The following is a 16771-nucleotide window of genomic DNA, read 5'->3' as shown; positions in this document are numbered from 1 at the left end:
AAGAGCAGACTTCCGGGTTGTGGAGTTACTGACATAGTTCAGCCGCTTCTTTCGCGACGGTCTAGTCACGAAGTAGCGAAGCACCCGGGGGGAATGTGATAAGTTAGGGACAGATGTCGTAATCAATAACTAATTAAAATTCAATGTTAGGTTTTTTTCGCTTATACAATTCACCAAAATGGAGCTTTTACCATTTGTGGATATTTTGAAAGTGTTTAATAATCCGATCAATGAAGAGCAAGCCTGGGCTGTGTGTTACCAATGTGCCCTTTTTTTGTCTCGAAATACACCACAACAACAGGAGTATTTTCAGGATATTTATGATTCAGGGATTCATAGCATATGGCTCAGTAGACATGGTGATGTATTTCTTAGAAAGGGACCCACAGATCCAAATGGTTCTGGTAAAGGACCACCCAGCTGTAAGTAAGAAAAAAAAAACCCATCATTAGACTTGACTTTAAAGTTAAACTTTTTTAAAAGTCTACCATTGTCATTATTGATTTGTTTTGTTTTGCTAATTCATGTTTGCATTGACTTATTTTATGAATGATTCAGATCTAGATCTAGGCCAATCTAGACTCTATTATTATTACTATTACTACTATTAGTAGGCCTATTACTAGCTAGAGTAATTGTAGGCTAATAACTTAATAAGAATAGGCCTAGCTAGGCCTAACAGTTTTTAAATCTAAGGCTAGTCTAAATTTTTATAGTCTAGACTCTACTCTAGGCTAGGCCTTCATTCTAAAAATTGGGGGATTTTTTATACCGGTATCCGATAATAGAATCTTCTTTAAAAAAGGGGTGTTAGGTTATCGGTAGTTAACTAAAATACACACATGGCTTGCAAGTCCTACCATACACCTAACCCTTACTTATAACGATAAAACTAGTCGAGATTACAATACTACTATTAACCTAACACACCTACTTTTGGAAGAAGTAAAATTTATATAGTTGGTCGGTATCTTCAATCACCCTAAAATTCTAAAGAACCTTATGTCTTGCTCTACTTAAGTTTACTTACTAGATCTCATCTAGGTCTTGGACTAAACATTTTTAACGCTGTCTTATTTTAAAAAGGGTATAAGGCCCACTACTACTAGATCTAGTTATAAATTAGATCTTTAGGTCATAGAATGATAAGACTACATGTTCTCTAGTCTGAGTTTGTTTTGTATAATTTTAGTAATTTAATTAGGCATAATTACAATTAGCCTACTAGGTCTAGGCTAATTAATAGGGCATAGGCCTACATTGAAATAAGTAAGTTAAGTAGTGAACTGTAATAGTAGGCCTAAATCCTGTAGTGTAAGTGTAAGTACACCGAGAATCCCAGTCTACTATCTAGTAATATTGTAGGGCTTAAACTTAATTGGCTGATGCATATAAATTAATTTAGGGGCATCCAATCATCCATATATGATTCACGTTTTTTTGGGACAATTTTAACAACTCCCCCGTCCAAATAGCATTTGAATTTTTTCCTAAACATCCATTTCTCTCTAAAATATTCATTTTTTTTTTTTAAATCCTCTACTTAAAAAATTATTGTTCTTATGACTATTGTATTGAGCAACTTTTAGAATATGACTAAGGCCTAATCTATAGGACATATCTAGATTGAAATCTTTGTTTTGCTGGTATCATGGCATAAACCTAATTTTAATTTAACCTAGACCTCACTCTGACCTTAGACCTAATTAATTAATCACTTTATGCCACTAAAAACTGATACAGGCTAAAGTAGAAAAATGATCATAATAAAACTAATTACCCTATTAATACAGTTAACATTTCTACATGTAGGCACAATAGATCTATTTGTCCTTCTTGTTTTGTAGTGTTAGAATATTTGAAATTGCCTACATTGTTTTCTTTATATTGTATATTTAGTATTTCCAATCTTTTTTTTTAATCGCCATGTTACTTGGTTTTTATTTAGTATAGCCTATTTAATTAGTGACGCTTTTTAAGGCTTATCATAACTTCCAGTTTTTGTTTTGTTGAACTCAAGAAATGTATAGGCCTATTTAATTAAAATTATGCATTGAACAATTTGCCTATTTTAAATTGTATTAATAAATTATTATAAAATGGGTTTAATTTAGTTTAAAAGCAAACATGAGTACTTAAGTTTAAGTAATGTTAGCAAGCAATACCAACAATTAACATAGTTAAATCTAGGCCTTATAACAGGGCAAGTGATTAATCAAAACATTAGCTATTTAGATTTATGCTAGCGCTTGCAGTAACCATATCCTGTTAAATTGTCTTAAAGATTTGTGTAGGCCAATAGTGAACTATTGTTTACTATTAAGTAACTGAAAACTTCTTTAAATTAGACTTCTGTGTATGTCAACTCGTATGTATGTTATTGTTAGTAAACTATTGTTTACTATAAAGTAATAGAAAACTTCTTTAACTTAGAACTCTATGTATTTCAGCTTGTATGTAAATCAGTAGCATTTTTTGTTTTGTTTCCTTAATTATTTGGTTTGGTTTTTAACAAAACTAGTCTATATTTATCCTGTGTTACAAGCACATATTGTCACCATCAGCCTGTTGGCTCTCTGTAGAAGCACAGCTTGCCTTTCTTCTATAGCCAGTTGTTGCAAAAATATGGCACTACAAAGCTGATTGTTCTTTCACGCTTGGTTGAGCCTATTGGTGTGGGCCATTTTTTTTCTCCCCAAGAATGTACTCTGTGAATTCATACCCCACATTCCAATTCACACCTACTGCTTTTCTGTTCAGATAAGCTGTTCTTGAAGTGGTGATTGAATATTTTATTAGGTTAAAAAAAAATCAAATCTAGATTTAGTGTTTAGTCACTTTAGTATGGCCTTCTCCTTCCATTACTTACCATTTTGATTTAGTATTTTATTGATTTAAAGCATTTTTTTTAAATTTTGACCAATGTTGTTTGTATGTATATGTATTTTTGTCTTCGTTTATAACAATATTCTTATCATGTTTTTACACTGTCAGATTCACATTTTCACTACCAGAAATAGTATGTATGCGTGTTTAAATTAAAAATATTTAGTTCCATACATAAGATATGATATCCCAGGTTATGGTCGTGATTAATTAATAAGAGCAGAGCTTCTATCAAGGATCTCTTAATGGCAGGGGGGTGGGGCTGTGTTACCTGAAGTCCACCTAACAAAATTGAACATAATATATTTTATATACAACAATACAGAAAACAATTTAACCATTGTCGCCCCTTTGAGATTTTTTAGTGTCCCCCCCCCCCCTCCCACCCCATTTAGAAAAATATCTGAATCAAACACTAAAGATGGGTATCATTCTGAGCTGTTTAGAGTGACACTGTCTGTTCCATTGTATTTGGTTTAACATATTTCTGTACTTACTGTTGGAACATGTTGTTTCTAACCAAACTTTCCCTGTTTGTAAGTTTAACATATTTCTGTACTTACTGTTGGAACATGTTGTTTCTAACCAAACTTTCCCTGTTTGTAAGTTTAACATATTTCTGTACTTACTGTTGGAACATGTTGTTTCTAACCAAACTTTCCCTGTTTGTCACAGATCAGAACCAGCCTCACATCACATCGCCAAGCTCGTCCTATGCTGTTTGCAAGAAGAGAGGTCGTGTTATTGCTACTGAGACTGATGTGAGTTGCTTGTGGTTTTGTTGACCTGGGTCGTGGTTCAAATCTTTACACCCAGAGTTTGATTTTTTTTTTTTTTTGCTTCTTACCTCTAACATTATTTCTGAGAACGTGTGGTAGAGCACTCTGCTACTAACCCAAAAGTCATGAGTTCTCTTGGTCAAGTGCATAACTGAGTCCACTCAGCTCTGATGAATACCCTTTTTTTAAGTTTGGTGAAGTTAGAGTGTGAATGTGGCTCTTTTGTTATACTCATAGATAAAAAAACTCTAATTACTCGCCCATATGGGACGGAGTGGTCTAGCGGTAGAGAGCTGGATTGCTAACCCTTAAGTCTCGGTTCGAATCCGGGTTCAACTCAGTAGAACGTCCCTGAGTCCACCCAACTCTGATGGGTACCTAACTCACATTAAGGAGAGTAACGGCGGCTGGGTCACAGAAACAAGTGAACTCTACTTCACTTGCCCCATAGACCGTCAGGTTTGAAAGGGAAACTTACTCGCCCATAAGGCCATCTGGTAACCCTGATCACTTGACTATATGGCTGTTTGGTCTGTAAGTGTAGTCCACTCTTTGTTCATCCAAGTTTGGTTGTTGTTATTTTACACAATCACGGGCATTCTTTAATTGCTTTAGTCTTAATTAAGTTGTGAGTAAAATTTGTATTATTTCACCTCTGTCATTAGTAAAATACTCATTAATATCAAAACCTACTATTTTCTGATTAGTTAATAGTTATATGTGAACTATAGATTTCAACTATGATTCCAATAATGACATACACAATTATGAGATAAACATCTGTGATATTTAAATTACATTTAGATCTTTTTGATCTTAGTTCTGGGGGCTTTATATATTTGTACAGTACTTGTTGAACCTGATCTAAATGAGAATACTGATCTGTTTGCTGTATGCCACCTTCCCACACTGTTTCACCCCAGCAAGATATGTTACCATTCATTGACTTAGATACTAATATTTAACCTGCTAAAAATACCCCTCTTAATTCAAATTGTATTTTCCTAACAACACCGCCTTTCACTTTCCCTTCATTGAAGTATATTTTTATACTTCCTTTGATGTTTGGTCATAAATCTTCTTTTATTGTAAAAACTGAAAAAAAAATGTCTATTGGTTTTGTTTTGTTTTTGTGCTCCTTATTTAAGTATTCTTTTTGCTTTCACTATTTACAATAAGTTTGTATCCGATTTTAGTTCGTCACTGATAATTTCTTCATAGCAGACTTAGATTACAAGTTGTATTTGTTTTTAGTTCGTGGCTGATAATTTCTTCATAGCGGCTTGAAGTTACAACTACTTGGTAATGTCTAATTATACATGACCATTACCTAAATCCTAGTCTTTACCCTTACACTTTTATCATTCCGCTGATATAATTCTTGCCCTAATGCTACTAATTACGTTACTTTCAATTTAAAAAACAATTATTTACAGGAAATAGAGGATTCAAATATTTTATATCAAGTTGTAAATGATATTACTAACAAGGTTAAATGATTGGATTTTGTTCACAATGTTTTGGGTAGAGTTTGTAGATCTTGTGCGGATCTATGGAGTTTGTTAACATATGTTGAATCCATAGATTTTGTTAACAATGTGTTAAATCACTAGATTTTGTTAACATAATCATTATGATAATGTTGAATCAATAGATTGTGTTAACATTATGTTAGTTCAATAGATTTTGTTAACACTGGTGACCATTTGAAAGGCCCACCAAGCCTCTACAGTTGTAACCTTCCAATTACATGGGTTGTGTCTCTGCTAGCATTGTCCCAGCTAGCATTGTCCCAGCCGAGCCAGGCACAAAATCCCCTGGTGTCATCCCTGGCTCTCCCATGCTAAGTTCCCCCAGCTTTTGATTCCCTTTCTTCATCTTGATCCCAGTTGTCTTTTGCTGGGGTTTGTGTTTGTCTTGTTGCCTTTTTACCATGTGGGGGTCTGTTGGTGGGTGAGTCCATTGTTGTGGTCATCCTAATGTTGTTACAGCTGTTGTTGTGTTAGATTTAGCCCAAGTCTGTACACATAGTGACATCATTAATTCTGCTTAAGCAAGAAACACCATATATAGCCAGTAGAGAGATATAGATATAATTAGACAACCACGCTGTGTATAACAATGACATGAACTCCAATAATATTAGGACATAGCCCCCCCCCCTTCACCTATATACATTGATGTAATTGTAATATATCATGACATATAGGTCTAACTACCCTACGTAATACATTGACCTTTACCACCATGTAATTGCAATGGAATCAGTTCCAATATGTAAAGTCATGTAGTGACCTAACCAGCTTGACCACATAGTGACCTAACCCTATCCTTACAGTGACCTAACCCTATCCTTACAGTGACCTAACCACATCCTTACAGTGACCTAACCACATCCTTAGAGTGACCTAACCCCATCCTTACAGTGGCCTAACCTCATCCCACAGTGACCTAACCCCATCCTTTCAGTGACCTAACCCCGTCCTTACACTGACCTAACACCATCCTTACATTGACCTAACCTCATCCTTAAAATGACCTAACCCCATCCGTACATTGACCTAACACCTTTTTCGTTACGATATCATTACTTGTACAATGACGTAACGACCCTGTCCACAGCATGCCCTCACTAGCCCGCCCCCATAGATGACTCACCTCCCCCCCCCCCCCAGGGCTACCCCCAACCACTGGCGTTAACGGACCGTGGGAAAATTTAAAAAGATCCACCCATTCTGGTAGCATGTTTGAAAGGGTCGGAATACCAAGCCATGCGTGGCTTGCATCGTCAGTCAGGCGTGACGGAACTTCAAACTTGTATCGGCGCAGGGGTCGTCGGGGTCCGGTGGCTTTCTGCGTGTGGGACTGTTAGAGGTGATACATGCTGTATAGAGGTGATACATGCTGTCTAAAGGTGGTACATGTTGTATAGAGGTGATACATGCTGTCTAAAGGTGATACATGTTATACAGAGGTGATACATGTTATACAGAGGTGATACATGCTGTATAGAGGTGATACATGCTGTCTAAAGGTGGTACATGTTGTATAGAGGTGATACATGCTGTCTAAAGGTGATACATGTTATACAGAGGTGATACATGTTATACAGAGGTGATACATGCTGTCTAAAGATGATACCTGTTATACAGAGGTGATACATGCTGTCTAAAGGTGATACATGTTATACAGAGGTGATACATGCTGTCTAAAGGTGATACATGTTATACAGAGGTGATACATGCTGTCTAAAGGTGATACATGTTATACAGAGGTGATACATGCTGTCTAAAGGTGATACATGTTATACAGAGGTGATACATGCTGTCTAAAGGTGATACATGTTATATAGAGACATGCTGTCTAATGGTGATACATGTAATATATGTGATACTTGCTGTATAGAGGTGATACATGTTATATAGAGGTGATATTCTCTGTATAAAGGTGATACATGTTATATAGAGGTGATACATGCTGTATAAAGGTGATACATGTATTAAAGAGGTGATAATGCTGTCTAAAGGTGATAAATGTAATAAAGAGGTGATACATGCTTTCTAAAGGTAATACATGTTATATAGAGACATGCTGTCTAAAGGCGATACATGTAATATATGTGATACTTGCTGTATAGAGGTGATACATGTTATATAGAGGTGATATCTTCTGTATAAAGGTGATAAATGTTATATAGAGGTGATACATGCTGCCTAAAGGCGATACATGTTATAAAGAGGTGATACCTGCTGTTTGAAGGTGATACACGTTATATAGAGACATGCTGTATAGAGATGATACCCTGTGTATAGAGGTTATGCCAACACAATGACTATAGTCTAAAACAGCTAGAAACGTGCTCTATAGTGATAATATAAAACAGTAAGATACATGCCTTATAGAGGCGATTGGTTGTTTGAAACAGACCAATAACTACGACATTGTGATAAACAAACTGGGGGGGGGGGGGGGGGTTTGATGATGACGACACCTGTTTGATGTGGTTTTTAGTTGTTGTTTTTGGTGTAACCGATCCAGGGTGTTAATGTGGTATTTGTCGCAGGCCTTGATCAACGTTCAAACCGAAATAACTGGGTGGGGGGGGGGGGGTTCAAACCCATCGCAATATCTATTGGTGTAATTCAATACTGTGTGTGTGTACACGCTGTGTTTGATATTTGACGACAACGCCACGGGTATGTTTTGGTGTCGTGGGAAAAAAAGCGAAAGCCTGATCTCACATCTCTCTCGTTTGTTTTATACAGACTTACATACATAAGCATGTATGCTGTTTGTCGAGTTGTAAGGTCTCATTGTGTAGTTGCAGATTTTATTTTTTTTTGTTATTGTGGTGTGTGTGTGACGTGGAGTTGTGTTGGGTAATTGTGGAGAACTGCCAAAACCTATTTTTGTATTTCTTCAGCTTGACAGGCTTTGTCGGGGTGTTCTCTTACTTCGTGTCATTTTGATTGTGACAGATGCCTGGGACGTTCGTCTGTTTGTTTTAATGGGCCTGTGACACCCCCCCCCCCCCTAGATCAGAGGCGTAGCTATGGGAGGGCGGGTGGGGTGGCCGCCCCGACATTCGTCGGACTGTTTTAACGTCCATGTGACCCTAGATCGAAGGCGTAGCTAGGGGAGGTCGGGTGGGGCGGCCAACCCGGGGCGCCAACCAGGGTAGAAAAATATATATATATATATATCACTTACTGAGCTGCATTATTGAATTATACTCGGCCGAGATTAAGAATAAGAAAATAAACTGCTTCTTAGCTTTGCGGATTTATTCAACCATTTCTAAATCGTGTGATCCCAAAAATAATGGTTCAAGAACAGTGAAGGATGAAAAGCTTCCAGCCATTTCGAATAGCGCAGGGGTCTCCAAACTACGGCCCGCGGGCCGGATGCGGCCCGCGAAGTCATCTCATCCGGCCCGCGGAGATCTTTTTGTCCACGGAAAAATCGTTTGTTGGTGATGGCTGAGGAACTTTGCCCAGAAAAAAGTCAAAAACAGGTCTGGAAGAAACTGGCCCCCGAACCGAAATTTGATAGTTAATGCGGCCCTCGGGCTGAAAAGTTTGGAGACCCCTGGAATAGCGTATGGGGAGCTCTTTTTGCCATTTTTAATTACCATAAATGGGGGGGGGGGGGCGCAAAAGTTAAATGTCGCCCCGGGCGCTGGAATGGGTCGCTACGCCTCTGTCCCAGATCCCTTGAACATTCGTCCGTGTGACGTATAAATTACTATGGTATAAAAGAACGATTTTCTTTTAAGACATGACTCAGATCCTTTTTTTTTTAATCAGACATTTTTTATCGACCTAATAAATTATTATTTGTTAAATTAAATAAAAAGTTTTTTTTTTTAAATTTGTTTTAGGTTGTTAGAACAATATATCAGACCATGAACCCCGAGAACTCTTTATCTATCTTGAATTCCCCCCCCCCCCCCCTTTTTTTTTCTCCCTCTAATAAAATCGTCTGCATTCTATGTAACCACTATCTAGTGATTTCATGTAATCTTCCTTTCCCCCACCCTAATCTTCAACCTCTTTCCCCCCCCCCCCCCCCCCCCCCCCGCACTAAATACTACAAAAACAAGTTTGTACAGAGCAGTATGCAGCCCACGTCCCTTGTCTTTAAATTCCTCATATCGGTCGTAAATTAAAATCCTGTTTACCTTTTATTGTCCTTTTGTCTCAACACATCTAGGCACACTGAGGCACGGGCCTGTCTATCTTGTGTTTATGTTGTAATCTTTCAACTAAATTCTCTTGCGGTGGCGCATTGATTTTTTTTTTCTAGAGTCTGTTTTCGGTGTTTAATAAAATATAAAAAAATCGATGCAGTGCTGTGGGGGGATATACGGTGATTAGAGTATAGGTAGAGTAATTACAGTGTAGGGGGGCTTTGTTTAACGTGCTACCCGAGTATCATGAGCCGGGTGTCTTTTAATTAAAACATCAATGGGACGATTGGATTTTAGGCTGGGGTAGTTCTTGAGTACGGGTTGGGAATGGTTGATCGAGCATTACTTATGGGGTGGGGTGGGGGAGTCTGATGTAAGATAAATATGATGGGATGGTTGGAATAGTTGATATAGGACAACTGTGGGGGGGGGTCATAGTTTATATAGTGAGATGTTTTTGTTATCTAATTGTGGGTTTTATTTTTATTTAGGTTTACTGGCATAGTTTCCCGCAGTCCTGCGATAGGCGATAATTATTGAGGGTTTATGTGTTTTTTACGTCTAGAGGTGACTTGAAGGTGTGTTTGAACTGATAGTTTACGTACGGTGTATTTGATACTACTGTGTTTCAACTGATAGTTTACGTACGGTGTATTTGATACTACTTCTGTGACTTAAGGGTTTTAGTTGTGGGAATTAAGGTATTACTTGTTTGTCGTTAAGGGTTTACTTGTGGAATTTATGTCTTCTACTTGCATTGACCAATGGTAATAGTGTCGCTCTTGGTGGAATTCAAACGCCGAATGTCTTTGTAGGGAGAGGTATGACAGACTGCCTTGGCAGCTTAATAACTTTCAGACGGAAGGAACAAGCACGGATTTAACGAGTCGACCAGTAATAAATATTTATGGATGGGTTTAAACAAATATACGTAAAATGTTTGTTTTTATCTTGGAAATCTGCATTAGGGTGTAGGAACATCCTCGGGTGTAAGACTTCCCCCCCCCCTGGGAAAATAGACCCCTCTTTAGTAAACTTATTAGCTATCCAGCTTCCTACCCCAATCATATCTTATCCATATCCAGCATTATATCCCTAACTCTATCCCTAACCCCATAACATAACTCTCTCAGTATCTCTTTCTCTAACTGACCGGTGGGGGGTGGAGGTTATGTCCTGCATTTTTTTTTACGTGTAGAGGATAATGTACTAGGGGAGATGACGTGGGTGTAATTGTCTTGGGGGTAATGTCCTTTATCCCGGCATCCTCAGAGCCCCTCAGTACATTCTGAAGTCGATATAACCGTGTGTGCTCGTGAGTCCACCCCGCCTTACCACAAGCTTCATGACCACCCCATTCTACCCCACCCCTCTACGGACTCATGTCAACGCTATTTGATCTGGACTTGGTTCGCGAGCCCAAGAACATCGCTGAAATATTCTCCTTGATACAAAAGTAGAAAACATAGTCCGAGCCCTGCTGTGGACGTGCCCGCTGGAGCCCCGTGTTTGTTGACGGTGGATGTGATCCCTTAGGTTTAGCATAGCCACACTAACGTACTTTTTAAACCCGACACCACACCGCCACCAGCCAATTAGCCATAGCTCTCTGACTGATTCTATGATCGGACAGGTCTGACCCCGGCGTCATACATGACTTGCTGTATTTACATAATGTAATATACTCATATTTTACTGTAACGAATTGGTGGGGAGGGTTGCGTTTTTTTTATTCTAGACAGTTCCTGTAAATTATGTTTCGTGTTTATGAAAGGGGGTAGGGTGACAAGATTTAGCTATACGGTTGATGTAGGCGTCATAAAAACGCCAAGTCACGCGTGTGGAGGTATGATATAGCTGAAGAATGTTGAACCACCTGCGGTACGAGTTTTTTTTTTTTTTGTTTAAAGCCCGGGGAATTGTTTCAGCGCTAAACCCCAGAGATCACTGAACACACAGTACTGTAGCCCTGTGGGGCTACATGGTGTATTTTTTTTTTATTATTCAAACAGGCGACAAGAACAGTAGTAGATCCTTCGTCAATCACCATTAAGTATTTATCGAGTAGGCTTTGGCAGTTGAACGATTTTTTTTTTCTCTATAAATCCATATGGTTGAACTATTGGTTTGTCATGTGGGGGGGGGGGGGGGTATCCTTAGCGAGAAAGAAATAACTTTAAATATTTCAACGTTGGTCCATTGTGGTTTGTGATTGGGGGGGGGGGGGGTCTTAACTCAGGTATAAATAGCTTAAAATATTTCAAAGATTTAAAAAAAATTCTACTTGGTATATTACTTTTGATGTTGGAAATATGAACTGAAGTTTATCCCCCCTCCCCCTCGCCCTTGTAGTTAGCAGAATAGCTATTGTTGTAAACACACCTCCCTGTCTTGTTGTGATTGAACGATGTATTTGCACGTGTCAACAATGACATTTATTTGTGTTTTAAATGGAAACTAAGCCTCCATGCATATCGATTTGATTTTCTGGAAAACCGGATTTAAAAAAAAAAAAAAAACAGAAAAAAAAATTTTCGGTCATCGAAAAAGAATTCGCCCTGGGCTGGAAAGTAAACATTAACGGACCAATTTAAATTTCTCTTTCATCCAGTTCACTTTATTGTAGTTTAAAAAAAGATCCGATATATTTTTATTGAACTCGGTTAAATCATTATCCATACCACAATCACGTTTCAATTTATTCTATAGCCCAGCTAGGTCGTGCCTAGAGTTCTGTATTTTGTAGTATTGAAATCAGATTTCATCAACTTTTTTTCCCAAACCTTGACATCAACACGCCGTGCCTAGAGTTCTGTAACATTAAAATCAGATTTCGCTAACTTATTTCTCCCAAACATTGACGACGTATACCCCCGCTAGGTCGTGCCTAGAGTTCTGTAGCATTAAAATCAGATTTTGTTAACTTATTTCTCCAAACCCCTACATCAACATGTCTTGACTTCGTATAGCCCAGCTAGGCCGTGCCTAGAGTTCTGTATTCTGTAACATTAAAATAAGATTTCGTTAACTTATTTCCCCAAACCTTGACATCAACACGTCCCAGCACATCATATACCCCCGCTAGGTCGTGCCCCCAACAATCGACGCCCCGGCTACCGTCATGGGGCGGGGTTTAAATTGCTACTCTCACGGTCCTACGTCGGTTCTATTGATACATCCACGTCTTTTCCATTGTTTTTTTTTTTTTTCGTCTTATTGTAAGTCTGAAAACGAAACTGGAGGATTCTTCAGTTGATTCATAGGGTTTGGTGTAGATTAAGTATCCTTATTGGCTATACCTATTCCAAGTATCGAATTTCTTTTGTTATGTCTGTGTTATGTGGAGAAGGAAGGGGGGGGGGGGGGCGTAACTCAAACAGGAAAGCGCACGCCCTTCCTTAATTCGCTTGAAACTTGCTCGAAATAATTGTCTAAAATATTCTAAAATCTAAAAGGATCATCCGCCAACAATAACAACGATAAAATTATCGATTCGAATTATAAAACAGCTTTTGTTTGTCCTTTCTGAAGCTTAACGGGAATTACAGTGGCTAATGGCTTTCGATATGATTTTATTTGTACGGTGCTCAGATAAATTGAGCTGAAATAACAGCCTTATAGGATAATGTGCTCTAACAATAGCCGCACAATTTACCGTTTCAAATTATCCCTTATTGTTATTCATTTTATTTCTATATTTTTGGGGGGGTTTAACACAAATATCCGTTTCTTTCTACAGCTTGTGTATAATGCTACTACTTGCAATGTTAAATTATATTTGAAATGACATTGTCCGCTAACCGAAGCAACAATACCGATTTTATTTTTTGAGTCACGTTTTTTTAAAATTAAAACAAGGATCGCCGATCTCTTTATGTTGATAAACGTGGGATTCCCTTCCAATCCGACTCGAATAAACCTGGTTTGGAATAATGAACTAAAAGGATAGAAGCCGCTAATAATAACAACAAATTATCGATTTAAGTTATTACGTTCATTTCTGTGTTTCAAAATAAACAAACATTTCTGAAATTTCTTACACTGTTGCTTGTTTACGCTTTGATTATTCTTTTCGCTTTTTTCTCAGAAGAAAAAAAAATGTTTGGAAATGATTGTCTAAAATGTTGGGCGTTCTAACAATAGCGTAATAAAATAAAATGACAAGCATCCCTTGAGGTGTAAGAATGGAGAAAGTCTGGCCAGTTACACCCCCCCCCCTTTTTTTTTTTGTTTCCCCCTCTCTCCTCCGTTCATCGTTGACCAGTTGCCGAGCTATGCCCAGCGCGCTGTTTGCCCAGATTGAGACTTCCGCTTGAGGATCAGCGTGGTCAAACATGTTGATTGGCGGGCCACCACCACCACCAAGGTCGTCGCTAGGGACGCCGCGGCGACGGTGGTGGTCGTGGTGGTGGTGGCCGCTAGCTACAACAAGCCCCTGGTCAAACACGTGTGAGTGGTCGCTACAATGTTTACCGTCGACTTACTAACTGGCGGGGGAACGCCAGCAAATTCGGCTCAGGTGGTCGGGCTTTTGAGAAGTCGTAGAGGGATGGGTCGGGGAGGGGGGGTGACAATACGGGGTCTCGCGTAACTCAAGTACGTTACTCACGTTTAGAAGTGCCGGGTTAGGAGTTGGCTACCCATAACGGTATCAATGCCGGGTAATGTCATTAGTGTTGCTATTTGGGAATGGCTTTCGGTTACCACGAGCCCATAGAAGACGTCAAAATGCCCCTCCGGGTGAAAAAAAATCTGGATCACGTTATTAGACTTGTTAGACAATGTAGTTTGATGAACTCTAATTGGGTAAAAAAGAATCTGAGTCACATTATTTGTATTGGGTTCCAAGTTTTCGTAATACTTTAAGAGAGTTTTTAGAAAATGTGAATATTTTTTAGATATTTTGAGACGAGTCGTCATTTGGTAATATTATAATTGGGAGTGGGTCACTGTTTGGTAATCTTATAATTGGGAGGGGGAAGGGTCACTGTTAGGTACTTTTGACAAAGATATCACTGCTTTGTTTACACATGTTTTGTTATTGTTAATTTATAGGCGGTGTCATTGCTTAACCGTTTTATTGTGACGGGGAGGGGGGGGGGGGGCTGGTATTTTTTTTAAATTGTTACAGTAGAGTTTGCTTAGAGAAGGAACTGTTTGGCCTATTAATATCTCCTACTTAAGTCGGGAATTCTATAGTGCTGGGTGTATCTCAAACTCTATGGCGGACTGGTGAGCTACGTGTTGTATATGCCCCCCCCCCGCCCACACACACACTATTACTGGCCACCCAAGCAGAAGTTATTAGTTTTATAACTGATCACATAGGTGGGTGATTGAACCAGGTGTGAATGACGTATTGTCTTATTTAATGGACCCCGCCAGCTCTGGTCTATCGGGCGACACGTGTCGCGCTTCATGTCAGGTGCCAGATCGCGCGACACGATGTGTGTGCTGATGTGGGGTGGGGCGGGGTGTTGTGTGTTGTTGCCGTGTGGAGGGACGTGGTCGAGGGGTTAGATATGACTAGCGTACGGTAGGGGTGGGGATGTTGTGTGTTGTTGCCGTGTGGAGGGACGTGGTCGAGTGGCTAGATGGGACCACACGATGTGTGTGCTGGGGTGGGGCGGGATTTTGTGTGTTGTTGTCATGTGGAGGGAGGTGGTCGAGTGGCTAGATGGGACCACACGATGTGTGTGCTGGGGTGGGGCGGCATTTTGTGTGTTGTTGTCATGTGGAGGGAGGTGGTTGAGTGGCTAGATATGATGAGCGTGCTGTTAACCCACGGTGTGGGGGATGTTGTGTGTTGTTGCCGTGTGGAGGGAGGTGGTCGAGTGGTTAGATATGACGTTAACTCACGAGGCGGGGTGGGGATGGTGTGTGTTGTCGTGTGGAGGGAGGTGGTCGAGTGGCTAGATATGACGAGCGTGCTGTTAACCCACAGGGTGGGAATGTTGTGTGTTGTTGTCGTGTGGAGGGAGGTGGTCGAGTGGTTAGATATGACGAGGGGGGCGGGGTGGGGATGTGTGTTGTTGTCTTCTGGAGGGAGGTGGTCGAGTGGCTGTGGTGTTACCCAATACACCCGCCGCCCTCGTCACCAGGTGCCGTTGTTAACGTGTGTCGCTAATGGTCGGGCCACGCCCCATTGCTTTTTGGGGTTAATGAGGGTTGGGTGGTTATGACTAGGGTAGGTGGTTAATGAGGATTGGGATTAGGATGTGTGGTTAATGAAGATTGGGATTAGGGTGAGTGGTTGATGAGGGTTGGGATTAAGGTGAGTGGTTGATGAGGATTAGGGTGTGTGATTGAATAGGGTTGGGATTAGGGTGGGTGTTAATGAGAGTTGGGATTAGCGTGGGTGCCTATTGAGGGTTGGGATTAGCGTGGGTGGTTAATGATGGTTGAGATTAGCGTGGGTGCTTAATGAGGGTTGATATTTGAATGGTTGGCTGGTTTCGGTTATGTATAAGCTCTCTTGTTGTTGTTGAATACGGATCGATTGACCGTACACATACTCGTACAGTTTACGGCCGGTATCACCACCTCATCCCCGCACCCTGTCCTGGCACTTACTAAGCCCTCAGCCTATCATTAGCAGCTATACTAGTTATCAGAAGATTGTCATCGGTTGTAAACTAGTGTTGGGGTTGTTCGGGTTGCTCTCTGTTTTGGCTTTAGATAGGTTGGGTTCGGGTTGTCTGTGCGGGCTCGTATGAATTGTGGTTCGGGTTGTTGAGCGCTAAAGTTAACATGCGTCAGGTTCAGGTTTTTTGTGTGCCATGATATTTGGTGGTTGGGTTCGTGTTCGTATGAAATGTGGTTCGAGTTCGAGTTTTAAAATGTACTTTAAGGTAGACTGAAGAATGCAGGTTGTTGTTCTGTTGTAACAAGAAAAAAAACAGAACGTGTAAGAGTTTGTGTACACCATTGTAAGAGTTTGTGTACACCCTTGTAAGAGTTTGTGTACACCCTTGTAAGAGTTTGTGTACACCATTGTAAAAGATTAGGGCCTGTATAACGCAGGCCCAAGTGACAAGATACAAATGAAACATGCCCAAAATAACCGGACCACGGGCGGGGGAGAGGAGGGGAGTGTCGCCTCATCAAGTACTTTATCCTACAACGTGTGTACATATCGAGATTGCGATGGGGGAGGGGGGGGGGCAGTTTCCATTTTTGGTAACTGATTGGTTACATAGATGATACTACAGAGACTGGTATGTGTGATGTTTTTCTAATCCACCCATCGGTCCCTGTAGTTCTACAGTACATCGAGATTTATGGTGTGCTTCACATTCAGATGTTGTCTTCTTCCAACTCTTGACGACTCTGATCTGTAATGTTGTCCCCATAACTATGACACTAAAGCGGCTCACAGATACTCCAGACCAGTGGTTCTTAACCTTTTTGGTGGTAC

The 16771-nt window shown here is 40.0% G+C and overlaps 1 protein-coding gene across 1 annotated transcript in view; it reads left to right on the top strand.

The window, feature by feature from the left end:
• Nucleotides 1-28: 28 nt before the first annotated feature.
• LOC131946632 (protein spire homolog 1) overlaps nt 29-16771 on the top strand; it is a 40210-nt gene continuing 23467 nt past the window's right edge. The window contains exons 1-2 of the mRNA XM_059307568.1: nt 29-422; nt 3562-3647. Coding sequence (XP_059163551.1) covers nt 179-422; nt 3562-3647 — 330 coding nt within the window. The 5' untranslated portion in view covers nt 29-178. The remainder of the gene's footprint in view (nt 423-3561; nt 3648-16771) is intronic.

This window comes from Physella acuta, unplaced genomic scaffold (assembly GCF_028476545.2).
Source record: "Physella acuta isolate Inbredline_101_S28 unplaced genomic scaffold, ASM2847654v3 ptg000566l, whole genome shotgun sequence".
NCBI classification, from domain to species: Eukaryota; Metazoa; Mollusca; class Gastropoda; family Physidae; genus Physella; species Physella acuta.
Note: the sequence above shows the minus strand (reverse complement) of the source record. Positions and strands in the feature narration are given on the sequence as shown.